At 51.6% G+C, this 27627-nt stretch overlaps 1 protein-coding gene across 2 annotated transcripts; it reads right to left on the reverse strand.

The window, feature by feature from the left end:
- Positions 1-208: 208 nt before the first annotated feature.
- On the reverse strand, positions 209-26561 carry RHOT2 (ras homolog family member T2). 2 transcript variants are annotated; one of them, XM_067551229.1, is made up of 19 exons: positions 26467-26561; positions 23271-23329; positions 21539-21620; positions 21294-21337; positions 19297-19350; positions 18549-18601; positions 17730-17838; positions 17211-17312; positions 16076-16174; positions 15147-15255; positions 14631-14751; positions 11989-12073; positions 10369-10514; positions 10160-10260; positions 9933-10063; positions 9125-9205; positions 8467-8589; positions 6286-6488; positions 209-3981 (listed from the first exon to the last, which is right to left on the reverse strand). In XM_067551229.1, the coding sequence occupies exons 1-19, from the start codon at positions 26501-26503 to the stop codon at positions 3864-3866; spliced, it is 1857 nt and encodes a 618-aa protein (XP_067407330.1). In that variant the 5' UTR covers positions 26504-26561; the 3' UTR covers positions 209-3863. The 2 variants fall into 2 exon arrangements, with proteins under 2 accessions (XP_067407330.1, XP_067407331.1); XM_067551230.1 differs by lacking the exon at positions 6286-6488.
- Positions 26562-27627: the final 1066 nt, after the last annotated feature.

A 27627-nucleotide genomic window follows, 5' to 3' on the forward strand; every position in this document is an offset into this window, starting at 1 on the left:
GATTGTAATCTCTATGGGGCAGGGACCTATCTTCTATTCTGCTTGTACTGCAGCTAGCACGCTGAGGCCAAAATATATATACTGCTACCCCCAAGTCTTCAGCTTTGATACGTCTAGCAGAAGGTCAAGGTGGTTTCATCTGCATGAAACATAACAGAGGAAGAATCACCCTCCCCAATAAGAAAATCAGTCAAAGAATTTGCAGCCAGAAGGTGCATAAAAATTTATTTTTTTTACAGAATTCATCTGATAAAATCATATGGCTTTATAGGATTCAGACTGTCATTGGAACACAGTGTCAAGGGCAGGAGGCCCTTCATTAGTGTTTCTCATATAGAAGATGCCACATTTGGGTCTTAGCTGTGACAGGATGACATCAGATAGACTCAAACAAGAACTGGGGAACAACCAGAGAAATGGGAAACTTGACGTGGACCCGGGCCCCACAGCACAGCAAACATGGCTTCTGGGGGCCTCAAATATAATCCAGGCAGAAGATTGTGCAGATTCCACTGTGTGGCGTGCCCAACATTACTTCCACCAGCAATGAGGGGTGGGCAAGGGAACAAGGGGAAAGAACACCACAAAACAATACTGTCAATTTCAAGCCATCAGCCAAGACGGCAGCTCTGTCATGAGAGTGACTCCTAGGGAAAGCTCAACTCACAGATCACCTGTGGGCTGACAGCACCTCTCATGAACAGTAACAAACTAGGCCTGCTGAGGCTGCAGAGTCCACCCGTCGTCAGCCACAGTAAGCCTTGAAGACAGAGGCAGCTGGGCACTGCTAGGTGAATTCTGAAATCCTTCTGCTCCAGGCCGTCATGGGTCATCTTGGAGCTGGACAGCAGGACCCTTTGGCAAAGGCTGGGCCTCATGCGAACATTAAAAATTCACTGAAACACGGCTCGATTAAAACCAGAAACGCTCTTGAGCCCTGCAGCACTTTTGCCTGGATGTAGCGAATGTCCCATCAAATGGCTCGAGGGAGGGCACTGCCAGTCAACTCTGTGCTGAAGCCATAGAAGCACGGCAACTCACCTATCTCTACAACTGCACCTTGCACAGATGTCTGCGAGATTCTGGTAGCTGGTCAGTGCTCTTCCTCCAACCCCGCTGCGAGAAGACCCTGGACTGCAGCCAAGGGCTCCACACAGCAAAGCCAACGCCACAAGTTAAAGATCACCCCCACCCAAGCCTTCTCTGCCTCAGTTCATAGAGAAACTCAGCAGCAGGAGCCACTTTGACAAGCATATGTATGTCACCTACCACCAAGAATCAGCAAAGACAGGGGCCCTGCTGAAACAATCAGCTCCCTGAGCTCCTTCAGCAGGACACTGGAACACGCCCCCCAGACTGGGGACCCACACCCCATCCCCATCCCAGTTAAGGAGGAAGATGCTGTACTCAGTTGCCAGAGGAACCCCTACACATGAAGATTTAAACACAAGATAAACACACCCTCCTGCTACGAACCCAGCATTCAGACTGCTGCCGTAAGCTTTTGAACCATAGACAAGAATATAGGGAAACAGGTAGATTTTCCATCCAATCATCCCACAAGCATACTGTACACAGGCCTGCCCTGAGCGCACTCGAAAGGCTGAAGTGCTAGTGGCGTTTCCTGAATCAATCGTTTATATGTTTTTTCCAGCTCTCCAGCAACAGGCATAAACAGAGCGGAAAATTTGTGCAGATGGGAGGTGAAGAAAGCAGAGACAGGCCCGGATTGGCTGGTGAAGACAGTCTTTGCCCCTGGGAATCCCAGAGTCGGTCTTCGGCAAGTCTCCTTGGGCTTTGTGCCGGGCCGATGAAATGAGAGCTGGTATCTGTGCCCGAGAGAACCAACAAGGGGCTGGCAGTCCCCATGTCTGCCAGTTAAACACTTTGGATCAGAAAAAGCCAGGGTGTCAGTGGAAGCGGGTGTCCAGCAAAACTTCCAGTTCAACCAGGAGACTCAACATTCAAAGCTACGTATACAAAGTATTCTGTGCCCGTAGAGCCCCGCACAGACCACTGGCCATGCAGCATGGACACTGGCTACTTAGCTGCACAACACCTGCTCACCAGTGGCACAAATTCCATTAGGAACTGCGGCTGACACACAGTAACATGACAGTATCGGTTTGACACCGTGCATCGCTGATATATGTGGGCAGTCTAGACACCCCACATCTCTAACAGTGACGTCAGGCACAGCACTCTTTTGCTTAATCAGATGGCATGTCACGCTGCCAAACACGCCATCATTGCTCAGGTTTTCACATCTCCCTTGATGTCTATTAATACTGGCAACCCAAGCAGGGTGGGGTAGGAAAGGGGGAAATGGCCTTGTGAAGGGAGGGATGGGACAGGCTGGAGAAGGATCTGCCAGGCAGCAAGCCCCACTACCGGGGCATGGTGGGGCTAGCTAAAAACCTTTTAATAGAGGGGGAAAAAAAGGAGCCACTAGGAAACTATGGTGAGCTGGCGGGGGATTAGCACCTGGAAATCACTTTCTCATGACTGCCTTTGATTGCCATTGGAGTGCTGTCAAAATGCTGGGCCTTTTACAGGGACACTGGTAGTTAGGCCCAAATGGAGATTTAAAAAAAAATCTGATAAAGCAGATTATTAAAAAGTCATTTCATGACACTGAACATAAAAGTCACAGGAAACCCGCAGGGAGCTTCCAATCCAAACCCCTCTGCCCCTGCGGTTTGCAACCCCAAAACTGCAGAAAAGCCAGAAAGGGAAAGTAACTAAGCTATTTCCACTGCCCAAAGCCACGTGAAGTGCAGGAATATTTAAGTAGTAGGTTTTTTAAAGGCTCCCTTTTAATAATCTAAGGGGTTATTGGTGACAACTGTAAAGACTTCACATGTTAACTTTAACCTGATGTTATCCCTGGACACATGGAAAGGGCAGAAAGTCCCTGGAATATCTTGTATGTGACAATGCTTTGAGGAGCGCAGCATTGCTAAACTCCAGCGGCTTGGAGATTCACAATGCCACTAAGATCAGTAGGTATTCATGCCAACTACCCACTGTAGTGTTTGGCCAGCGTTCAATAGAAGGATATGCAAATAAATACCAGGCGACATTAGATGACTACTAGACAGAGGAACGCAACGATTAAACCACCCACCCTCCAGGCAGCACCATTTACAAGACATTCTTTAAGAAGCCTAGGCTTCCTAAATCCCAGTTTGTCCATTGCTTCCTGATAGAGCTTGTGCTATAGGACGGGTCACAAGCCCACTGGACAACTCCATCCCAGAGGAGAGAAAACACAAGTTGCCACCAACTATGTTGCTTTCAAAGTCCCAGCAGGCTCCAGGAAGTCCCTGTGAACCACACTGTGATATAAAATGATACCTTCCCTGGAGAATAAAAGACTGGACAGGGGTGATTGCTGCCGCCCCTTGTTTGAAAGATATGTACAGCTTTCCCAGGGTGCTGTTTGTTTCAAGTCTGAGCCGGTCTTAAAAACTATATTAAAAGAGACACAAGTGACCTCCTCAGTACTCTGAGGAGACTGGACTCCAGGCTCTGGAGATGCCCAGACATGGCAAGGGGAGGCCATGAAATTCACACTGCCGGAGTGGACTGTGGTAATGTTGAGCAATGGGGCATTCAGAGTCAAACCCCTCGTGATGGGTAGCTTGAAAGTGTAGAGAATTTCTCGGCCATGCTGGTTGGTGTCATTAGGTCCAGAGGATCCTGTTTGTGGGACTGTTTTGCTGGTGCTGTAATCAGGTTTGGGGGAGGAAGGAATTTCCTCCTGGAGGTTGCTTGATTTCTCCCACTTGGGTGCATTGTACTAGGAGAAGGAAGCTGGTGTCTGTGTTAGGTAAGCATGGGGGGAGGGCCAGTTCTCATCCTCATTTGCTCTTTGCCAGCGCTTTGTAAAGTGTGAATCCTACCACAGCAGTGATACTGGCTCCCAAGGCTACCCGGAGCCAGAAGGAAACAGCTCCCAGCTCAGTGTCGTTCAGATGACTGCAAAGAAACAGACAAGAAGCCATTCAGTGAACTGCACAGTCAAGGTCCTACAAGACAAGACAGACACATGCACAGACAAGGTCCTACATCCCACACAGATGTTAGAGAATCTGCTAGCCCAACAGGACAGGATGCACTTGGCCATGCAGTGGGCTCTCATGGCCAGCCACTGGGTTAAAGAGGGACTGTCACTGCCAGCAGTAATGTTGGAGTAAGTGCTCTGCACTGGCATGAAAACACAAGAAGCGCATGTAGCAGAGACCCGGAACTAGCTCCTTTCAGTCTGCAGCTGACAACAGAGGGTCAGCACTTCCACACAGGATCTTGAAGCTAGCCTCTGCTAGCCTGACCCCTTGAGTAGAGCAAACAAATTGAAAAGCAGAAGCACAATTGATGGAGAGGATGGGGGAGGGACAATTCCCCCCTTTTCTGAATTCTGAAAATTCAAAATTTAAAGAAAACACATGCCCAGGACTATAGTTGGCTAAAAAAGGGGAATGTGAGAATTGTATCAAAATTTTGCACTCAAAGCTTTCATGATTTCTAGGCAGAAGAGACGAGGAGAAGGGATGGGGAAGAGAACAGGAGGCATTCATTGTAAGGTTGGTCTTCACCATCATTTGTGCACTGATGACAAACAAGCCTCTTGGCAGCTAAACAGATCAGATTACAATGCAATAAAGCAATTCCTTTGCCCTTCTATGTGCATTTATGAACGGATGGAATAGATACAGGCTTTACTGTCATGCTTTTTTCTTAGCAAGGGTATAAATAGCACAGCAACATCTCAATAACTGGGGCAAACCAGGAGTTATACCTCTTCTTTTCTAGGCCAAGCTGCATTTATACCTTTCAATGCTGAGGAGATCAAAATACATCAAACCCTACACGATCAACACCACTAGTCGCCCACAGGACATTGTGATGGAGCCTGCACATCTGGAGTGCATTACAGTGCAGGCTGTTAAGCAGAACTAGACCAAGCCTCGCCATACAAGTCAGCCTCCTTAGCAAGCCTGTATTATCCAGTTTTGATAATCCAGGCACCTCCTCAATGAGGAGAGAAAAATCCATTATTCATATGCTGCTAAATCAAAGAACAGCCAATCCCAGGGCCTCCATTATATTTACTTATACTGAATTTCCTAGATATATTAGGAATTTTAAAATTTTAATACAGTGGAGGGAAAAATAGTGTCAGCGCTAAAATAAAAAATGTTTATTGAAGGGAGACTAAAGAAAAAAATCTCTTATCTGCTTAAAGTTCTTCTAGACTTAATCTAATTTGCTTCCCAGAATGAGTTTACTCCCTGCACCGAGCTAAACTGGTTTCCTTTTCCAGCTACACTCTACTAAAACAATGCTCTTAATGCAGGCAATGGTCGATTCGGGAACTTTTTTAGTAACTTTCTTTTACCACACCTAAATGTTGAACCTAAATCTGCTTCCCTGGGCAACCCGTTCAAAGCGAGCTTCTACTCCAGAAAGCAAATCTGTACAAATGGCCTCATGGGGCTCCGTTTGACCGACCTCGGTACAAAGCTGATCAGTTTAGGGGGAAAATACAAGACCAATGTCAGACCTGTAGGCTCAGCAACTGGGACTGGAAATTCCTGCTGGGTTCTTTCCCAGCTCAAGCATCAACACTAAAGATTCTGCAATGTGAATGTAGTTGACTATTCTGTTGGCAGTGCATGGACTGGAATAGAATCCAGCTTTCTCCTCCTGCGCTGAGCGAGGTGGGCAGGGCTAAAAGGTAACACAACCTTGTTTCAGTTTATAAGCAGGCCAGACCTGATGCCCACAAATGGCAGTCTACTGTGAGAGAAGGTGCTGTTTTTACACCCACTGTCTGCAGAGCCTAATCACACTAAAGGAGAAGAAGGACGATCCTGTGGCTAAGGCTGAGAATCAGGAGAGCTGGGATCTTCTCCAGGCTCTGCCACTGACTTCCTGCAAGTGCTCTCGGGCATGTCGTCCTATGCCTCACGATGGGGACTCTAATACTCCCCTACGTCCCAGTTATGCTATGAAGATACATTTAGGAATGTGCTCAGATCTTACAGCAATACAAGCCATCGTAAAGCTGATAAAATAAAAATGAACTGATGCATTTAAAGTGTTTTTGGCTTAAAAAGGATCCCATTCGTCACCATCTAAGTGCCATAACAAGGGTCTTGGCTCATAACATTTGCAGGCTGTGTTAATATGCACCCCTCAATCCCACATGCATTCTGCCTGCCCACGATCGGGCTGCATGCCTAAAAGAGTACTCTCAACTGGCTCAGAAAGAGTACTAACGGGAAGGCAGCCGCTGTGGCCAGTTTGGTATAGATGGTGGTCGTGGGCAGGCCTTGGCTGTTGCAGGTGAAGTAGCATGGGGGCGGCAGGCGATGCTTATAACAGAACTCAGCAGGCGAGAGTCCATGCTGCTGAGTCACTTCTGGCAGGTCTGACTTGGAGGCGACGAAGATGCAGGGAATCTGTCCATCCATGTATTGTTGCTGTGTAAGAGACGCACAAAAGTCACAAACAGGAAGATATAGGGAAGTGGTCACACCCCCACTACAAATTGAGGGGAAAGGGAGCAGGAGAATCCAAGGCGAGGATGTGGTGGGGTGGAGTAGCCTGGCCCCTGATGAAGGGCAGATCACCATGCAGGCAGGCAAGCGAGTTCTGCTGTGGAGGGGGCTCAACGGCAGGACCCGAGGCTGCACTGGCAGAACTTTGCTGCCACAACGCTAGCACTAACATATTGGAGTATGATGGGGTGCCTGGGGATCAGCAGAGCCATAAGCCCTGAAGCAAGAGCGGGAAAGGTAGTAGTGGGAGGGCCTGGGTCCCTCTCCTAGCCCCTGACTGCCATAACACTGGTGGCAGGACTGCAGGGGCCACTCTGGGAAGGGGCCAAGATACCTGCAGGAATACCTGAGGCAGTTGGTTGAAGAGCAGCACCATTTGCTCGAGATCCTCCAGGAGGTGGACAGGGGCCAGATGGCCTGGGACAAGAAGCGCAGCCCCAGGTCAAGAGGCCAGAAGCCTGGGCAGAGCAGTGTTATGCCTGCGGACTGAGGGGACGCTTGGAGAGAGCATGCTCCTATTGGGAAAGGAGGAAGTGTAGCCCCAAGGGAAAGAAGGCAGGAAAGCGCCAAAGTCCCCGACTTGTGAAGGGAACAGGAAGGAGGGACGCTTGTTTTGCCTGTGGGGAACCAGGGCATGTGAAGAGGCAGTGTCCTCAAAGGCAGAATAGGACCCAGGATCCTGACAGGGGATGAGAAAAGGGATCCAACTAAGGAAAAGGGCAAGGGATCCAGAAAGGACCAGAGGGAGGTGCTAAATACCCAAGAGTGGCTGCACCCAGGTGGTGGAGGAGAAGGCAAAAGGGGGCAAGCGGGTGAGACGTGAGAAACAGGAGAGAAGGAAGAGACCCTTAGACATCCAGCTGAAGAATGTGGGGCCTCATACAGACACCAATCAAAAGGAGCTGGGAACTCAGACCCGAGGGGAGGAGGTGGAGGGGGGGGCCTGCTGGGTGCACCAGCAGAGCCAGGGCCAGAGCTATGGGAAAAGCGCAAGAGGAGGCAGAGACACAGAGAGAGAAATACAGGGACACCAAGGAGGAAAAGGAGAAATTGCTACTCCTGGTGGATGACTTGAAGCAGGAGAGAGATCCCCTGCGGACCCAGCTGCGAAGGAAGCAGGGAGGTAATACCCTTCCTCGGGGCAGTCTGTCTTGAGGGGGAGGGTGTGTGATGGGGCGCCTGCCCCTCACTGCCAGGAAAGGGTTAAGAGGGCCTTTGGAAAGGCAGCGAATAGGAAGGAGCTGCGTGGTAGCCAATCAGGGCCCAGGCGGCCAGTATATAAGGCAGACAGAGCAGAGCAAGGACAGGGCCTCCCAGGAGCTGGAAGGGGAAAAACTGTCAGCACCCTGGACAGAGCAGTGGCTGGCTGCTGGGATTCAAACCCTGAAGTGAGGGCAGGGAAGGTCCTGGAGCTGCAGGGAAGTGGCCCAGGAAAAGCGGCCCAGGGAAAGCTACGGAGGAGTTGGGGGAGACACAGTGAAAGGCTGCCACACCTAAGGGCCCTGGGCCAGGACCGGAGTAGTGGGTGGGCCTGGGTCCCTCCCCCAGCCCGATTGCCATAGCACTGGTGGCAGGACTGCAGTGACCACCATGGGAAGGGGCTGCAGAATCCCCCGGAAGGGGGAAGCGCGGACTGTGACTTGAGCGGAGGACCGAGTCATGAGACCGAGACTGAGGGCTGAGCAGAGACAGGCACAAGACACTGCAGAAAGAGGTGTCTGCCTGACTGAGGGCTGATTCCCCAGATACCCAGCAGGAGGCACCAAGGCGGGGAGTCACACCATGCTACAGAGAGCGGAAGCAGGGACCCTCTGCAAGGTCTGGCCTGTCTCTCCCATTAGGAGGTGGCTTTGCTTCAGGGGGACTGGGGTTGCCGCTCAGAGGCGGACATGACACTTACCTTATAAATAGAGGCGCAGTAATTGAAAGATTTGGAATCGTTCACATTGTACATTAAGCAGGCCACATCACAGGCTGCATCCGACGCCTTCATGAACTCTGTGTCCACGTCGATCTCATACAGCTGGAGCAGTGGAAAGAAAAGGAAAGTGGTGCAAGAGAAGACAGCCAAGAGCACATGGAGCCAGGAGATCACACAGCGTCTGGAGACTGTGGTACCTTGTCCGTCAGTGCACAGGTGTCTGCCACAGGAACAGCATGTCGGGACAGACGCCCCCAAGGTCAGGACTGCAGGGTTCCCCTCCCAGTGACCGGCTCTATGACCCATGCGGAGTCACTAACCTTGCCACACCTCTATGTAGGTGCTGCATATGACACATCTCTAGAGAGCACCCAAAAGTGGCTGCCTAGCAGAGGTAGGCCTTCAACACAGGAAAAGCAAACTGTACTGGAAACCATGAAGATACTTTAGAGAATGGCTTCTAAAGACTGGGGGCTGCATACTGGGAGGCTCTTAAATGAAGCTTGCATCCTCCTCATGACCATTTCCATTGGGACATCTCCAAAATACCCAGGAAGCCCTGCTGCTCTCTCCCCATGGCAGAGAAAGCTGCTAGTCCATCCTCGAGAGCCCCCGTCTCCTGCTCCATGGGACTTACTATTAAATACTTTTCCTGGCCACTGACTTGTACCGTGTTGATTGCATAGAAGGACAGCTCTCCCGGGGACTCCTTGTGTGCCTGCAATGAAGCGGATAACAGCGGTACAGCCATGAGGAAAAGAGAATGTTTACCATGAATTGAGGTTTGTGAACTCTCTCCCAGGAGTCCCCAAGTGCTACAGCAACCCGTTACTGGACGCAAAACTACTCCAGGGGTGCGGATCCAGCTCACCTGTGTTTCTGGCACACACACACCAAGCCATTCACAGAGAGGATACAAACATACTGACAAAATGAGTAAGCAGCTATGAAGACTAGATGCTTCCTTGTCCATTCATCCCAGGGAATGGGAAATTCCTCCACAACACCAAAGCAGAGAGCAGGCCTGCTAGTGCAGAAGAAGTGTGAGGAAGGAACTTGTTGCTCTGCTCCATGAAATGAAGGAAAACTGAGGCTGAATATGAGAGGAAAACATGCTGTCAGTGAGATCTACCAGGTGGAACAGTCTGCCCACAAGAACTGGTGGAAATCTCATCATTTGGGACATTCAAACTAGTCAGAATAAAGTACGAGGGAATGTGCCGTAGGGAACAATCCTGCCCTGGCCAGAGGGATGAAGTAGATGACGTAATAGGTCTCCTCCCTGATACTACAGGCAGAGGGTCTCAGCCTCTAGTCAGTACTTGCCTGGGACAGCTTTACATATGCACAGCAACACAGGAGGAGCTTGGAAGCACTCATCTTTTCAAGCTCTAGGCCAGGCCAGAAACAAGGGGCTTTGGGGAGAGAAGAACGTGCATACTCACGGCCAGGTTCTTCCCAAGGAAGGCCTGTAGGAACGCAGACTTGCCCGTGCCCCTGGGGCCAATCACCTTACAGAGGAAGACATTTCTCTGGGTCTGACCCTTCTCTAGGTCGATTTTCTTCTCTCGGGTAACTGGAGCAAGGGACGCAGAGAGCTTGTGTTAGCACTAGGAGAGGTGGGCACCAAGGATACCAGAGGCAATGCTGGAGCCTCTGAGGGATGGCGTACCTGTGATGGCCTGTGTCTGAGAGTTGTGCTCAGAGAAGATGGGGTAGCCCAAGTAACCCAGGTACTCTAGGCAGTGATGGACATCCAGATAGGACACCAGCCTGGGGGATCCAAGCAAAGAGAACACTGCCAGTTATAGGGACCCCCGACAGAGCCAGGGATGTGCTAAGTGAATTGGGGTAAGGGGGATGGAGAAGGACTGCGCTTACGTCCATTGGCAGAGGAATCCATGCAGTGAAAGCAGGCCTTTATCAGTGGTGCATACCGTGTTGTAGAGTTCAGGGCCCCAGGGCACGTAGGGGAAGACGGTGAAGAAGCTCTGTAGTTCGACAGGTGAGAGGGCTCCATCTCCGTCCTGGGAACACAAAGGGTGGGTTGATGCTTCAAGCGGGAGCCCCAGAACATTATGGATACACTCTTGTGCGTAGTGATCCATGCCCACACACTGGCTAATTAGGCCTAAGTGATGTATTTATCTGGGCACAGACAGAGCCCCAGGTGCTCTGTGATTCTGGGACTGCACACCCTGCTGAAGAGGCCACTTGCTGCTGCAGAATTTTGCTCTGGATCAGCTAGTGTTGAAAAAAATATTTCTGATCCTCATAGTTGCAGAGACCCTGAACAAGGGGAGCCACATGTAAACAACGCAATGTTGTCTTCCTGAGGCTGCGGAAAGTCTGAATCAGTGTGAAACTGACATCATTCTTCACAAGAGTGCTAACCTGGACACCTAGAGGTGGTGACTTCAATGTCAACAGCTGTTTCACTGCTGCTCATTTCAGCAGAAACACACAACCCATGTGCTTACCCTATAATCCCATGCTTCCTTTCACACTTTCTCAGGGGCCAAAAGCTCTCACTGCCCATCACTCAGTGACCAGCTTTGCCCCAGACAGCTTCTATGATGCCATAACATGTGGGGAACAGAAAGTGCAGGAGCAGTGTAAAATGGAATTGAATATCCAAATAAAGAAGGCTACTGGAGCGACCGGGCTATCTGCCTTCAGACTGACCTCAATTCTGAGTTTGCCACCCTGGAGTGCTGGTCTGAGGCTTGGTCTGTTTCTGAGCACACAGGGGCTTGGGTATTTATATAGTGCACATCACTGTGGTCCCAGAGTGGCACACAGTTGGCTAGGCCCCAGCTGGGTGAGCTGCGCAGATCTGGCACTCTTCTCACTTCAAAGAAGCAGAAAAGAGCTTTGTTCCTTCTCCCATCTTTGGTCCTTGTGCTAGCTCCTGACGGCTGTCTGGTGCGTGGTCATTTAGAATCCCTACGCAGCTGCGGGCTGTCTCCAATTCCAGCTAGCCTCCCCTTTGTTACCAAGAGCCCGTTGTTTGAGGCTGGGCGCTACCATAGAAGGTTACGGTAATAGAGAGAGAGGCAGTCTCCATAACAGCCCAGCCCCAGCGAGCTCATCAAGACCCAGAATTTAACGGCTGCCCACTGAGCACCCCGTCAAGTTTAGGATGATCAGAGCATGTGAATTCTGTGCTCTTGACAAGCCGTGCTGGCCAGACAGCGCTGCCATGTTCTGCAACAGCTGGCATTTCCAAAGAGTCCGGTTTAATTCCAAGCTGCAGTGTGGTGCAAAATATCCTCTGTACCCAGAGGTCACAGGCATACGATGAAGATGCTCTCCCTGTGCGAGAGAGGAAGGCCTGGGCTGCCATACCCAGTCCCCTAAAGAAGGAGAATGCAAGGACAACAGAATAAGCAGATGGGACTGCATGCACAACAACTGCAAATATGCATCTACGAGCAAGAGCGTAGGGGCAGCTAAGCACATCTGCAGGATTGGACAGCCTGGCTGCCAAGCCCTGCTCACCTTGTCGTGCTTCTCAAACATCCGCTGCAGAAACTGGTATCCAAAGTGATTGAGCTCGGTGGAGCAGCCCTGGGGCACGCGAAACCTGGAGGGAGACAGTGCAACCTGTCAGCAAGGCACTCAGGGACCCACTAACTCCCATACTGGGGACATCTACTCAGACTTCTCCTCACGGTGCCTGGCGACTAGCACAGGAATTGTTATGGCTGCTTCATGCCATCCAACAGCCCACGGCATGAAACAATCCCATGAGAAGAGAGGATCGGACTCTGAACTGAGCCTGGAGCAATAGTTCTCACTGACTCTGAGGGCACAGGCTAGCCATCTGCACACAGCTCCAATGGGCAGCCAGAGGAGACCGGGGGTCCTTGGTGTCCAAACAGCCAACTTCCCAAACACAGAGAAGAGGGGAGGCCATCGTGCAGCTCCCGACCCCCTACAATGCTTTTATAGAGACTACAGCTCCCAGCTGACAATGCTTCATCTTGATCCCCGTAGCCTGGCTGCAACCTGCTCCATTTCAATGCAACTGGGCGCAGTCCCTGAGCTCCTGGCAAGTTGCTAATGCACCCTCAGCTGGTGATGTTTGGGTGCCCCTAATTTATAGGAATACAGGATTCTTCCAAGTGCCTGGATGCTTCTCTAAGTGGGGAGTAACTGCCACAGCCCTTCCTGTGTTGATTTTGCTCTGCCTTGAGCTCCAGGTGCAGTATCCACCAAAGAGATGGTCGTTACAGAATACAGCCGTGTTCACATCCTGCGCACTATTGCAAGAACTTTTGTACTAGAAATGCCTTGCAAGGTATCATTTGAAAACTCATTATTTGCTGGTCAGTATCGTCCTGTTAAAATAAGTGTGGCAATGTTGTATGTGAAGTTATAAGAGTTCCCTGTATGACATTATTAATACATATTCCAAACCCCACAGCCCTGCCCAAACCGTGGTTGGCAAACAAGTCTGTCCTAAACAAAGAAACGGGTGCTCTGCTTCATTTGCATCAAAGTAGGAAACAGAGTCATCAAGCAGGAAGGAAAACAAACAAAGCTCCAACTGGTGAGAAAAAGCCAGCAGGGAACATCTTTCCACCCAGACTCTGTCTCCTTGTGCCCAGCTGGAAATGTTTTTCAAGACAGGGACTGAAACTATAAAACTGCGGGACAAACACCCCCAGGAACTCCCCTCTCTCCCTGCCATCGCATTCACTGCACCTGAAGCGACAAAGGAGGCATTTGTTGGGCTCTGGGGGCGGGGTCCTGACCTACAAGGTTTGGTCAGTAAGGCTGCTGAAGGCATGGGCTGAGAAACTTGGCTTGAAGCTGATCTAGTTTAAGTCAGGTATTAATGAATGTCTTATCTTTACTTTTCTTGTAACCATTTCTGACTTTTAATGCCTCATTACCTGTACTCACTTAAAATCTCTCTTTGTAATTAATAAACTTGTTTTACTGTTTTATCTAATCCAATGTGTTCAAAGTGACATGCCTGAATAACTATTTGAGATAATCTGCTGGTATATTATTCCCTTTCAGGGAATGGGCTTAATGGATTTAAAATATTGTGCTCTGTCCAGGAGAGGGATGGGTAGTACAGGACACACATTTCTGGGGAGAAATCTGGGATGGGGGATGGTGGGCTAACCGTGTAGTGTAACGAAGGCTGCTGAGAGCCAAGGTGTTACCCCAGTGTCGCTGGCAGGCTGCAGTTACACACAGATACTCAGGGCATGGCTTGCATTCTGGCAGCAGCCCAGGTGGCAGCTACTTCAGCACGGAGTTGTAAGGCACCCGAGGTTACAGGGCAGGGGTGACACAGCCGCTCATTAGTCTGGGTCGTACCTGAGTATGTCACCTTGGTACTTTAATCACAGTAGTTCCCTTTCCGATGGCGAGAGCCCTGTTACACCCCCTGCTGCTCTGGCTCTAGGATTCTCTAGCTCAGTGTTTCTCAATGACCGGCCCGTGGACCGGCACCGATCCCTGAGATCTCCCTGACACAGTATAGGAATCCGGGCCCTGGTATCGAAAAGGTTGAGAAACACTGCTCTAGCTCACAAATAAATCCTTTCGTTAGTGATGGAACAACACATCTGGGGGCATGACAGGGATCAGAGAAGAGGCAGCAGCTGCAAAATCCCAGCTGAATACTGAGCTGACAGCTTATTGCTCCAAACAGCTTTTGTGAGAGGCAACGGACTTCAAAAGCCCCTTAATGATTTCACTGGAAAGTCACAGTCCCCGTTGGCTCCTCTCGGTGGGCACCAGTGGAATCAACAGCGTCTCTGGGTTTGTCGTCTCCCTGCCCCCATGTCCTGCCTTCCAAGACAGGCCACGGCAGGGGCAATGAGCGCAACTCCGTCTTTGCCAGTGAACTGGAATGGGTGTTGTGCGCTGGCATCAGGCTGGATTCCAGCTCCTGCATCTCCAGGCCAACAGGGCAGGGAGTGATGCAGACGCACTAGGACTAAAGGAGAACCTTACTGCTCAGAGACGCCGTATGGTTGGAGAAGGTCACTTAGGACAGGAGACCCCGAACCTCCTCACAAAGGAAGGATCATCGAGATAGCTCTGAGCCGTCTCCCTAGGGGACCCACCCCAGCCTGCCAACCTCTCCCCAGCATTGGAGAGGATGAGCCCATACGCACTGCGGGTGGAGATAGTCATCTGTCAGCTCCAGCTCATCAGCGTAGCCGAAGCGGCGCAGGATGGTCCAGGTGGTCTCGTGCCGCCCCCTCTGGATGAAAAGGGTGTTCAGGAAGAGGAAGCCTGTGAGCAGAGAGTAGGAAGAGCCTCAGCACAGACAATGCAGCCACTGCTATGGCGCAATGGCCCGGCAAGCTCCGCTCAGCCCAGCCAGCGAGACACTTCAGCGTAAGATCTGAACAGATGCTCCCTAAGGAAGCCATCCTTCCTCTGGGAAAGCGAGGCACCTGAACCCCACCTGGGTCAGCCACCAGATCACACCAAGAAGAGGCCCAATTAGCCTTTTCAGTATGGTTTGTGGGCCGGGATACAAAAACATGGCCCATGCTTCTGAAAATCTACTGTTTTTCCTTCTCTGCCCAGCACAGAGCTTATCTCCCAGGTGCCAGAGGGGCGTGTGACTGGGAACGGAGCAAGGAGACGGTGACAGCAACACAAAAGCACCCTGCTTCAGTTACCGTTTAATGTCAGGCCATTGTCCTGCACTCCATCCGTGGTGTTCTTCCACACCACCATCTTCACATCCTCCAGCGCCTGCGGTGCCAGGGGATTCCCGAAGCAGGACTTCTACCTCCGAGAGACACAAGGGCAATGTCAGAAAAGCCCCTTGCCAGCAGGCAGCCTCCCTGTCTCTTTCTAGCTCTCCAGAAGGGAGGGAAGGAATTAAAACCACTCCAGAGACCTCACCCTCATCTCCCCGAATCCTTGATTTACTCCATTTCTCTACTCCAGCTAGAAGGCTGCTTCCCAAGAGCTCCCAAACTCTTGATATACTATACTTAGGAAACACCCCCGGGTACTCCAAGCAAAACTTGCTACTGAATCAGAGGTAACCTTCTCCTAGAAGACAAACTCCACTCATCTCCTGGACTGCCAGCCCTGCTTTCTTCCTGATACACAAGTCCCTCAGCAGTCCAATGCAGCAGAACTCCTTCTTACTCTCTAGAGGTATCCTGCTTCACATGTCACAGAGCAAACCCTTGTAGAGCTCTCTGGAGCTGCAGCTTTGCTTGGCCTTGCTCAGAGTGTGTGGGCATGAAACCTTTCCATAGACAGACGATCAGCTACACAGATCTGTGTGTGCCAGAATATGAGCTGCTGGCACTACCGTTTGGCATCAAGGACCAGGAGTCCAAAGAGGCCTCAATGTGCCATGCAAGGGGCTCGCTCTTTACTCTGGAGTTAGAAGGAAGTCGGAATCGGAGAGGCTGGCCAGAGAACAGGCAGGTGGGGATGTGGGCAGCTGCAGAAAGCACAGCATACTCCTGCTGTAGGGACCCCATTGGAGGAACAGCAGCAGTGGTCACTGGTGATATCACAGCCCAGGGAGAGGGGAGCCTCTGGCAATACAAGCACTGGAGCAGTCTGGGCCTTGACCTGGCCATACCTGGAAGTAGTTGAGCTCATCGTCACTCAGGATCTGGTTGTTATCCTGATCTGAGATGTTGAAAATCCGTGTAAGCGCTCGTGCACATGCGGGTCTCAGCTGTGAGTATAAGACATAGTGAAAAGCACATGAAGAGGCTGTCTTCAGCTCAGTGCTCCCTCCTACCTCCAGAGGCATTCCTGTACTGGCTCAGGGCAACAGTCCACCCACTCCAGCACCCTATCTCTGACAATGGCCACTACCAGCAGCTGCAGAGGTAAGTGGTCAGCCCACATGGGAAGTTTTTTCCTAGCCCCTGTCAGAGACTGCTTATGTCCTGAAGTCTGAGGGCATACCTCCCTTCTATGCGACGCCCTGACATAACCGTGGGTGATCTTCTTATCCATATAAAAGTCCATTCCTTTTCAGAGGCCTCCGAAGCTCATGGCCTCAATGCCATCTAGTGGCAGAGAGTTCCACGGGCTAGCCATATGCTGCACAAAAAAGCATTTCCTTTTCTAAATGTTAAGATGATTTGCTGCCTTTCAGAGTCACTGGACAGCCCCTTATTATTGTGCCACTAGAACCACAGGGACAGAAGTGGTGGGTTTCCCTTCTCCAAGCCAGTCATTATTCTGGATACCTCCATCACATCCCCTCGCTAAACAGTCCCATGCTTTTCACACACACTTCCCCGGAGAAGCCTTCACAGGGTGCTAAATCACTCGCTCTGTCCCAACGGGGTCTGGTGATCTACCCATTGTGTCAGCGCAGCACGGCTCTGTTTGACAGCATGACGTGTGCAACAAGCACTTCTGGGCAAGAGACACCAGGGAAAAGGTGCACTTCAGCTCACCTAGAACAGATGCCCTAGCACCACTATGAACTGCACCTGCAGAGGGGTGCAGAGGGCACACAGCGAGTTCAGCTGCAGGGGGGGGATGCTTAATGGGCTAACTCTGCTGAACGGGAGGGACTGGCGATTGGCAGACAGAGGACAAGGAGAACCAGGCAGCATTTAAGAACATGAGGATTTACAATAGTGCCAGAGGATTGAGTGTGTACAGGCAGAACCTGGAAGGTTACTGGGAAGCGCATGGATGTTTGGGAGGGAGGAGAGGAAGGCTGACTGGGGTTCAGGGATGGCTTTGATTACCTGCTTCTCCTCTGGATCGTACAAGGGGGCGGTCGGGTGCAGAACTGCTTTCTGGGCATAGTAGAACAATTCCGAAATATTCTTTAAGTTCTTGGCCGAACACTAGTGCAACGACAGAGAAAGGGAGCATGAGTGGGCAAGGCCTAGGGCCCTTGGAGTCAGATGGAAGAGGGAGCTGAGAGCACAAGAGAGGAGTGAGGTCTCAGCTCCAGGCAGGCATTAGATCAAGGCATGGACTGAAGTCAATGAGAGTTAGTAGGAAACAAACGGAAAAGGAAAACTCCCTGTTCACATGTTGGTTTTACTAGGCTCATTTCCAGGGCTGGGGCTCTTTGAGGGATCCCCGTTGAGAAGGCAGATCTGAATCAGGGCAGAGAATGTTCCTCCTAGTTACCGTGGTCACAGTCCATGGAACCAGGAACAAGGTCTCTGGTTAGTAATTAACATAAGCCATTCATAGGGCTGGACATTCCCCTTTCACTGACCAAAGTGCAATAGACGTCCCTACTGTTTTCCCACCTCCACGCAGGTCTCTATCTCAGAAAACTGGTTCATGATGGGTAGGATGATCTCCATGGAGCTCCCAGACTGTAGGTCAGACTTGTTTCCCACTAGGATGATTGGGATTCTAGGAAGGAAGAGAAGAAGTGTCATGGAGAGAAAAGACAGAGGACAAGGCCTGACACTGTCTCCCTATCATGCAATTCCCACCTGGGCTCCCATATTCCACATGTGCTCTTAGGGCAGCTGGTCAGAAGAGCATTCAGAGGAACAGAACTGCCAGCACCCTGACCTCTCTTCCCCCTACAGCCACTGTAAACAGATATCTGCTCAGCAAGAACAAACCAGGCTGGGTGGTCCTGTGGATGTTTTCACCAGACCATCGGGCACGTGAGACGACCTTACATTCAAGTAACCCACAGTTCGCTTGTGCCTCTGTAGTCCTGCACTGACTCAGCAGCTCAGCTGCTCCCCTACATCTGGCATCAGGAGGTACCTCACCAGCAGGTCCTCTTGTCTCAGTGGCAGGAGGAAAAGCCTCCAGATTCTCCCCACCTCTCTCAGCTGGGGGACGCACGAGCTGGACGACTGCCCCCCAGTGCTGAGTGCTGCAATTGGCAGGAAGCTCTCAGGCAGTGCCAGGCTCTTTTCTCTGCAGGATCCCCCAGGTCCCAAATCCCTGTCACACAGCCAGCAATTCTCAGGCTGTGCTCAAGTGTTTGTGTGCATAGCCACCATACTGAGCTACAGGGCAGCAGAACCCAGAGCTGGTCCAGTGGGCCACTGGCATTCCCTCTTCCCTGCCAGCCTCCAGAAGAGCGGTCTTAGGCACAGTACCTGGAACCCTTTTCAACTCCCCCATTCACCAAGGGAATCCATTTGGTCCGGATCTGAAAGGCAAACAAGGAGACAGCCCTGCTAAAACAGACTGGTGACTGCAACGCATGGCTGGGAAGGTGGGGATGTGGCGTGTGCATTAACTGGAAGCCAGCAGGGGGCCACGGCAATACAACAACCCCATCAGCACAGCCCATCTGCTCCAGTGCAACCCCTAGTGAGCACAGATAATCAGAGTGCATGTGACAATAAACAGGTCCGAGGCTAATCCCAGGGCGGTGCGCTGGTGGTGACCCAGTCAGGGCTCCACCAGAGGTGGGCAGGAATTTCTCTGCCTCTGATCTGATGCAGTCCCATTGTGGCTGAAGAAATCTCCAGCACGCCACCCCCTGAATCCCTTTAGGAACTGCCTGTGACTGCTAATGACGAGGTGCTCAATGGTGGTTGTGAGCAAAAGTGGACTGGAAAATGACCTACACTGCAGTACATTCCCTTCACATACAGAGCTGGGGAGATGGGGCTGGATTGGATGGCATGTCTTGGAGACGACAACCAGCTAGTGGCTTCAGCAAGAAGCAGCAGCAAGCAAACAACTCCAGGAAGCCTCAGACTGTGGCTGAGAAGCAGGTAGTGCTCCAATGAGAACATTGAACAGGGCAGTCTTTGGGGTATTTGGGGGGTAGATCAGAGCGAGGCCACATGTGACATTGTGGGTCAGAAGCACACAAGTCTGGAGTTAGCCCGTTACCTTCTCAATGGTGGCCTCCACGGTGACATCGTACACCACACAGACAACGTTGGCCTGCAGGAGAGAAGAGCAGGATGAGGCTGTTGGGGACACTCCGCAATGCGTTGCACTCAGGTATTTTAGAGGCTGTTCTACGCAACAGCCACTGCGTGCTGCAGACCATGCTCCTCTCCCAGAGTGGAGAGGCAGGTCCCGTCCTGGGCGCAGTACAGCTCTATTGCAACGCAGGCTCACCAATGGCCCTGCACTTTGTACCAATGCCCGCTGCCGCTTCCCGCACACACACCCACGAGCCACACCTAGACTGAGACAGGCTGCTTGGCAGCCAGATGATTTGAACTGAACAGATGCTAGCTGTCATTCCAGCTGCCAAAATTCCCCCCACAGCCCAGGCCGGAGCTCCAATTTCATTACGTGTTAATCTTCAGTGAAACCGCTGCTGCTGAAAGGGAAGAGCCCTGCAGTCTGACACTCTGTGTCACTCTCAATGCAGCCCCACTTCTCCCGCGCCCACCCTCACAGTGAGCCTCAACTCCCCCCAGGAAAAGCACCTTCTAGGAGAGGCGCGCCTCTGCATGCTGCGAATCCCTCTGACGGCCCTCTCTGCTCAGCCTGCCAAACAGGCCAGCTAAGGCCAAGTGGAAGGGTGGATTTTGCAGTGTGGAAACTTGCTCACCGGGAGCTTCAGCGAGAGCCTGAAACAACCCAGCAAACAGCCGCCAGATAGCACGGCCAGGCTTGCTGTCTGTGTGGGCTGGCTCTGAACTGGGAAAAGACTCCATACCCCACTCTCAAGCCCCTGAGCCAGTTAGTTTCCTAACGTTGGGTTCTGAAGCATGAACAAATCCTTCCCCTCCATTCTCTGCCTTTACTGAGCATCCATTTCTTCCTGGGACGGATGAGTACTATTAACTGTCCATACCTACCCCAACGAGATCCAGCTGGGATCTCGGCATCCCAGCTCTGGCTCAGCACAGAGGTAAGCCTTGGAGCTGCCACAGTCGGGTGCTGGATCGTAGGATCACAGAGATAACCAACACCTTTCCCATGTGTGGCAGCTGTCAACACCCCTAGCCTTCACCCCCACCATATGTTACATCCCCCACTGCGCCTAGCCACAATCAGCTATTCCATCTGCTTGCTATGCTCTGACTGGGTCCCTGCCCTCCCCCTCCAATCCCCAGTTCAGATAGCACCAGCCCAAGTGCTTTTAAATAAGCAGATAGGCGGATCACTGCCCCTTTCAGGAGAGAGTTTATTGCTAATCCCAGAAATATGCAAGGGTTTAGGCAGGGTTTAATGTAACCACTTTAAGCCTCCTGTTTGCATACTTGCTCTGTGGGGGTAGAGTGAGCTGGTTCACACGGCCGCTCCAGTTCCTTTCCCATGGGATCCCAGGGTGGAGAGTGCAGAAAGCTTAGCTTAAACAAGGATTTCAGTTTGATTACCCATATCAACGGGACATCCCCCTCCTGCCCTCACTCAATCTGGTTAATCCTAGTGCTGCCAAGAACTGGGTATCAGCTCAGATTGCTCATCAGAAGGTTGCTATGATGATCAACCCATGAGCCCTTCCTCCCAACCTTACCAGCACCTGCAGTGCCCAGTCTTATACCTCTACTTAGAACCTCCTGGGCAATCGCTTCATAAAGCAAGAGCTCTGACCCTGAGCCAGCTCAGTGCCAGGGGAGATCTCACCCAGAGATCTGGGTGTATAAACTCATGGCTTGCTTGGGAAGCCCTGCTAGTCAGCAACTTCTCCCCTTCTTACCCCCCCACCTCAGGAGGCTTCCCAGGAAGCTGGGGCAAATCACACCCTGCAGCTTACAAAAAGGAAGAAGTTATTCAAGCTTCTAACAAAACAGACAACATTAATCCTGCGGTAGCTCTGCAGCCTGCCCATGTACACCACCTCAGAGAGCTGCCATAGGCTAAGACTCACACACCCTGACTTGCCATCTCAAACCCAGATGCCCCAGCCTCCCATCCCCACTCACCTTGGCAATCTCCTCCTGCAGCTCGTCCTCTGTTTGCTCGGCCTCTGAAAGGGAAAAAAGGCAGTCACTCAGCTGCTGCTGCCTGCCTCTCTAAAGCCCACCTGGGCTGGCAGCATGGCACAGCTGCGGGGCTTGTGCATGGTGTGGGTCTGCAGGCTGGGTTCTGGTGAGGAAGGAAGGAGTAGGAAAAGCCGGAGGTGCAGCAGTGAAGGTGCAATGGCATGCAGGAGGGAGAGGGGCCCTACCTGAGTAGTCCACGATGTGAGTGGGGACTTTCTCAGGTGTGACATCGGCTGGGATCGTGATCTCCTCTGCACGGGGGGGCACCTTCAAAATAAACAGACACGTTCAGCCTGGTAGCATGAGGAGGAACAAGCCCCGGGGCGGAGGGAAGAGATAGTTGCATTCAGCATAGATCTGCCTAAGAGGAGACACAGAGGACTTCCGTCACCTGAGAGACGCAAGAGCGGAGGGGTCAGGGACTATGTGAGCTTCTGTGGCTCAGCACCATCCCCGCTGGGGCCACAGCACATGCCTCAAAACAGCTACAACCCAGGAGTGGGAGACTCCGGGAGTCGGCCTTGCATCCCCTCCAGGAGATGTCCCCTACTGGGCAGAACTGGGACCCATCAGCACAGAGAGGTTCGGGGGAAGCCAGCCCAGGACTGAATGAACAGGGAGAGTGGGTTACTACCCAGCCTGTTGATTAGCTAGCAGGAAGGAGAAGGACCAATGCCTGATTGCTTCTTACTCAGGGCTACTCCAGCGCTCACATCTAAGCCCGAGTTCTGCTGTGGATCCGGTGCAGGGGCCAGCTGATGCTTTGGCACAACTATCGTCCTGCACTGTGCACCCCAGTGGCTTTGTATTCAAATAACCTCCAGCCTTGGAGTGCACCGTGCCCCAGGCACCGCACGACAGGGAGAGGCTGTACAGCACTACACTTAACTCAAGAGGAAACTCCACATGGGGCCATTCTACCTTCTCTTGCCCATGAGAAGATGGGATATGGAAGGTCAAACCTCCCCCTTTTTGGCCTGTAGATTAAACCTCTTAAGCATTCCCACAGCTCCTTAAACCTTACAGAAACACTGATCTGAAGCCCTGACCTCACTGCATCTTGGGAAGAGCGTTAATCTGATTATCTGGACTTTGCTAAGGAAATGGGGAAGGCGTTTAGAACTATCCCGCAAAGGGTCACGCTGCAGCAGGGCAAGTGTGTCAGAGGCCAGAAAGGGGCTCAGGGACTCTCACCATCTGCTCTATGGCCGGGGGAGATGCTGGCTCATGGTACTGGGGAAATACACAGTCATTTGGGTCCATAATGTTTTCTATTTCTAAAGCAGCCCATGCCCTGAAGCTGGGAGGTTTTCTATAGTGCATGAAGGCAGGCTGGCTGCTCTGTATTTCACACAGATGGCAGCAGCTCTGGGCTCCAGGCACATCTCTGCATGTACACAAAAAAGCAGAGATCACCAGGCAACCACTTCAAGGGACTTCCCCAACTGGGCCAGTGACAGCAGCCTGAATTGTCACGCTAGAGAGGACACCTTCCAGCTGGGAGAAGGAGGCTGGAACAGGGACACTGCTTTGGGAAGCTTCTAGTGGCCAATGCATGGAACAGAGCAGACAACTGTTCAGATGGGCTGCTCATTCCAAAGGCACAACAGCAGCCTGCTATAGAGAAAGAACCAGGCACGATTGCATGAGGGCAGGCTGCTCTCCAAAGTGGGCATGAGCAGTAAGGACTGTGGTAAGAAAACACAGGGGAAAGCCTGCCTGTCACACCCTCAAAAAGGCAGTAAAGGATTTGCTGCTCCAGGCTCAATCTACCCTGGATAGTAGAGCTGACGCTATTAACACTGGTCTCACATCTAGAGGCTCTGCTGGCCTCCGTCCCATGACAGACATTCACCCTCGCAGGAAGAGCAGGACGCATTAAAAACACCCAGGAAAGGCAAACGGCCTGTCGCTCACCTCCTCAGGGAACTCCTCGCCCACCAGAGCCATAATCAGCGATGTCTTCCCCACCTGGGCTATGGGAGAAAGAAAGGTTCAGATTGGACCTTTACAGGACTGGCATTTGGGAATGGAGGTAGCAGAGCCATCACATGCTCGGTGCTGAAATCTGTCCAGGTGGCAAAGTAGAGGAGTGGGGGTTGGAGCAGAGAGATGAAAGCAATTTCATTCCAAGTCCAGAGGCTAGAGGGTGAAATTTCCTACATCCACTGAAGGTCACAGGCTGTTGCTCCCTTGAACATTCACACCTGCCCTTAAACCTTAAGTCCCAACTGTTTTGTGAAGCAGAGGGGGATCAGTGCCACATCGAAGGTCACGTTACCACCAGGGCCCTGCACCAGTAAACACCATAGTTTACTATCAGTAGATGGTTAAGCATCTAACCTCACTTTCACACACTCCTAACTTCCCAGGACATTTGCTCTTTGGGGTGCAATTTTCTATGCTCAGGCTCAGCCTACAGGGAGATCCATTTGGAAAGCTTGAGGAAAACCCCACCAGCTATTTTCTCAGTTATGAAAGCATGAAAAAGATAGTTCCTTAACAAGAACAGGAATTGAGATGGCTGGAAAACACTATACCGGAGAGATCTTTATGAAGATGGGGGATTGCAAATGGGGTAACCAAGGCACAAAGAGGCAAAGTGACTTGCCTGACATTACACAGCAAGTTGGGGCAGGCAGGAATCAAACGTAGGTTTCTTGACTGCTATCTTTGTGCTCACGCCACAAGAACACAATTGCCTCCAGAACATGCTACTTTTTTAAAAACAAGTGCAAAATAAATAATAAAAACCAAACCAGAGCTCTGCACCTTGAAAGCTGACAAAGATGCAGCTCTCAATGAAGAACTAAGTATGAAAAAAAGAAAGCAAGTTATTAATATTTGAAAATGCCGCATGGAACCTGGGAAATGTCTTTAAATTGTAATTGCACAGGTCCCAGCTGAGACATTTGTGCACACAGCTCTAGGGGTTGGTCTACATGGGGAAGTTTACCAGCATAATTAGAGCACTACAGTTATACTGGTCTGTCTTCCCACATGGACATTCTTATTCTGAATTAAAGTCTTTTTCCAGATTAATTTATCTCGCTTTCAGAGTGACATGAGAAACTGGAAAAGGCACTCTAACTCTGGAAGAAGAGTGTCCTCATGGAGAGTGAGACTGGTATAATTATACCTGACTAGCGGTATAATTATACCAGTAAATTTTCAGACAAGCACTGAGATGCATCTCTGAAACCAAGGTTAAAAGATAGCAGTCAGGCTTAACCCAAAAGACATTATCTCTTTGCTCGAGCTCCCTCCTGGCCAGGCCCTCAAAGCCCCTTTGCCCCCCACCCCCCAGGTTGTATTTTTCAAATGGGTTTTTTTTGACCATTTAAAGTCTCCTGCCTGGTAGGTCTCTGCATCACAGAACGTGCTCACAGCTCAAGGGTTATGAGAAATAAATGGGAAAGGACTGAATCCTGCCATTCCTTTCCCTAGCCTAGCACTGGAACCCATGGCTGAATCCCTATAAGCAAGTCCTATTCTTGTTAATATTGCCCCGCGCCTCTATGAAGAGCATGTGTACAAGCGGAACACTGAGTACACACTTCAGAGATGCTTCAATTCTTTCTCCTGCTCCCTGCCCCAATTTTATAAAAAGGGAAATGTAATGTGAAAACCCATGTGAACATCACTGGGTTTTAAAACATTTTAAAAAAGGAAATGTAAGGTTCTTACAGTAATATCCATCCACCATACTTCACATATTAGAGATCTTGCCTGTCTTTAGATTAGTACAACAATAAAAAGGGGGCACCTGTGCAGGGCTATGGGTGCTGTTACCCTACATAAACAGCCAGCAGAAGACAAACCCCCCTTCCTCATGGGCAATCTAACAAGCCACCCAAAACCACCTTCCGCAGCACCCGCACAAAGAAAGAGGCCTTGCAAGATGCCCTCAACTTCTTCGGACCAGATGGGGGAGCTTGTTCCAGAGCTGAGGCCCTTCCCAGAGCATGCTCCTCTACCACCCACCTCCACTCTTTAAAAGGGGGGAGAAATCCCAGCTCGAGCACCTCTGCTGATCACAACTGTGCCGCATGTTACATGTAATTAGATATAATTATTATAGGGAAGGGGCACATTCAACAACATAAGCATTAATGGAAACCCCACTGTATGTGGGTGTCAGTTACTGTTAAAATGAGAACCCTAGGTCAGATCCCTAGCCAGTGTAAGTCTGTGTCTTACCACTGACTTCAATGACACAAGGTCAGTTTACGCCAACTCAGGATCTAGTCCCCCAACTTTTCCTGTTACCAAATTTGTACATGGTAAGCGTTTTCCCACTGAATCAGCCATCCAGATGCAGCACAGCTGGAGCCTGCTCCTTAGGGTTGGCCAGCGGGACATCCCTGACACTGGCAGTCCTGGATGGAGCAGGAGGGATGTCACTATGTTTCATGATGGGGCTAATTCTACAGATAATTCCGCTCATGGCAGGCCAGTCTCCTCTGCCCTAGTTCACAAAGCCATGGTGGGTTAATTCCTATCAGCAGATTGCTTCCAGATATAGGCCAAAGCAGGCAGAACCGTCTAGTGGTTACAACACAGGCTGGGGGTCAGGAAAGCCGGTCTCCAGTCCCAGCTGTGGGGTTGATGGGCTGCATGACCTTGGGTGAGCCTCTTCTCTGCCTCAGTTTTCCCAACAGGGACGACTCCTCCCCCTTCCCAATCTCAGGGGAAGTGTCCCCCAGTGTACAGAGGGGCTCGCTAGGGACAGCCACCTCACCCAGCTCCCCCCCTCCACGGAGTGGGGATCTTTTTCCCCACACAGGACATTTCTCTGTCTCCCCAGTCCCGTCCCCCGCCCCCGGGCAGGAGGCTGGAATTGAAGAAGAGACAGAACAGGAGATCGCCCTGCCCTGCCCCCACCCAGTCTGACCTGGAGGGGCCTGATGTCTGGGGGGGGGGGGGGGTTTGCCCCCATTACCCAGCGTGCCCCGGGGGGCTGATCTCTCTGCACGGGGCGGGGGTGTCTCCCCCCATTACCCAGGCTGGCCCTAAGGGGGAGCAGAGCAGAAACCCCTCCCTCCGCCCTCAGGGGCCCCCCATTACCCAGAGTGCCCCGGGGACGCCCCGGTAGCCAGGCCCCGGCTCTTACCCTCCCCCACCAGGAGAATGCGCACGTCTCGCTTCATCGCCGCCTCTAGTCCCGCGCCTGGGGCTGCCCCTCCCCCCTCAGCCTCAACCACTTCCGGCCTTCCTGCCTCAGCGTCACCACAGAGAGACCATGCGGGGAAGGACGTGGGGCACGAGCGTCGCTCGCGGAGCAACTCCGGGGGGCCAGGATCCGCCAGCGCCGCCGTGCGGCCAGTTGGGGCACGGCGGCACCTGCCCGCCCGGCTGGCCTCGGCGGACAGCGAGGGAGCGGTTCGGGGCGGGGCAGGCCCCTCCCTCGCTGCTTGTTCAAGGTACAGGGTGGGAAAATGTGAGTGTCCCCTGCCCCCCCTGGGCTGTCCCTAGGACAAAGAAATGGAGGCTGTGGGATACGGGTGGGGAGTCCAGAGCACAAATCCACTGCATTTACTCTGCCACACAACGGGACTTGACCCCTGGGTCCCAGCTTGACACACTCAGCCCATCCACTCTCATGGGCTACTGGGATCTGGACCCTAGAGCAGCATGATTTGGGGGTAGAGGGAAAGGCGCCCTGAGTTCAAACTCTGCGCTTAAGTTGAGGCTGAGGTTGAACGCTGGAATGAAGTTGCAGTGTAGAGATAGCCAAAGGATCTGAAACAGGCCCTGGGCCTGTCCTTTCCTTTGCTAGCAGTCCTAGTTATTCTGCACCTGACAGAATTACCCCCAGTGACTGGTAATGATTTTGACTGGGGTAAGTGGGGGAGAACAACATATTCATGCTGTAGCCAAACCAAGATGTCAAGACTCCAGTTAAAAATTACAGAGGCTTCCCCTACAGTGATTCAGCACCACACTTAGAGCACTGCAAAACACACCCCTGAAAAGAGCTGGATCTAACTTTATATAAAGCTTTGAGTAGTGTTGCTGCAGAAGAACAGCTGCCTTTTTTGAAGAACATATTGATACGGACAAATTGAGACAGCTATTGAGAGCAACTATTTCCAGCATGTGCAATTCCAAAAAAAAAACCCAGCACCATCTCCTCTTTCATACACAACCTGACCAGCATGCTTCTGTCCCACCCCCTCGATACAGCTCTCAGTAGACGATGCTCTGTCCTGATCCAAACACTTGGGTGCAGATACCAGAACCATAGGTTCCTGCATACAAGGGCTTCCTCTAT

Source organism: Emydura macquarii, unplaced genomic scaffold (assembly GCF_026122565.2).
Source record: "Emydura macquarii macquarii isolate MOO-44397 ecotype Brisbane River unplaced genomic scaffold, CSIRO-AGI_Emac_v2 contig_1348, whole genome shotgun sequence".
NCBI lineage: Eukaryota > Metazoa > Chordata > Testudines > Chelidae > Emydura > Emydura macquarii.

Bases quoted from the DNA above. Each gene is read 5' to 3' on its own strand.
- RHOT2 (XM_067551229.1), bottom strand. From the start codon at position 26,503: ATGAAGCGAGACGTGCGCATTCTCCTGGTGGGGGAGG. The intron at 23,330-26,466 runs GTAAGAGCCGGG...TTTCTCCCATAG, and splicing joins CATTCTCCTGGTGGGGGAGG to CCCAGGTGGGGAAGACATCG. The intron at 9,206-9,932 runs GTGAGTATGCAC...GCTTCATTGCAG, and splicing joins TCCTTGGGAAGAACCTGGCC to GCACACAAGGAGTCCCCGGG.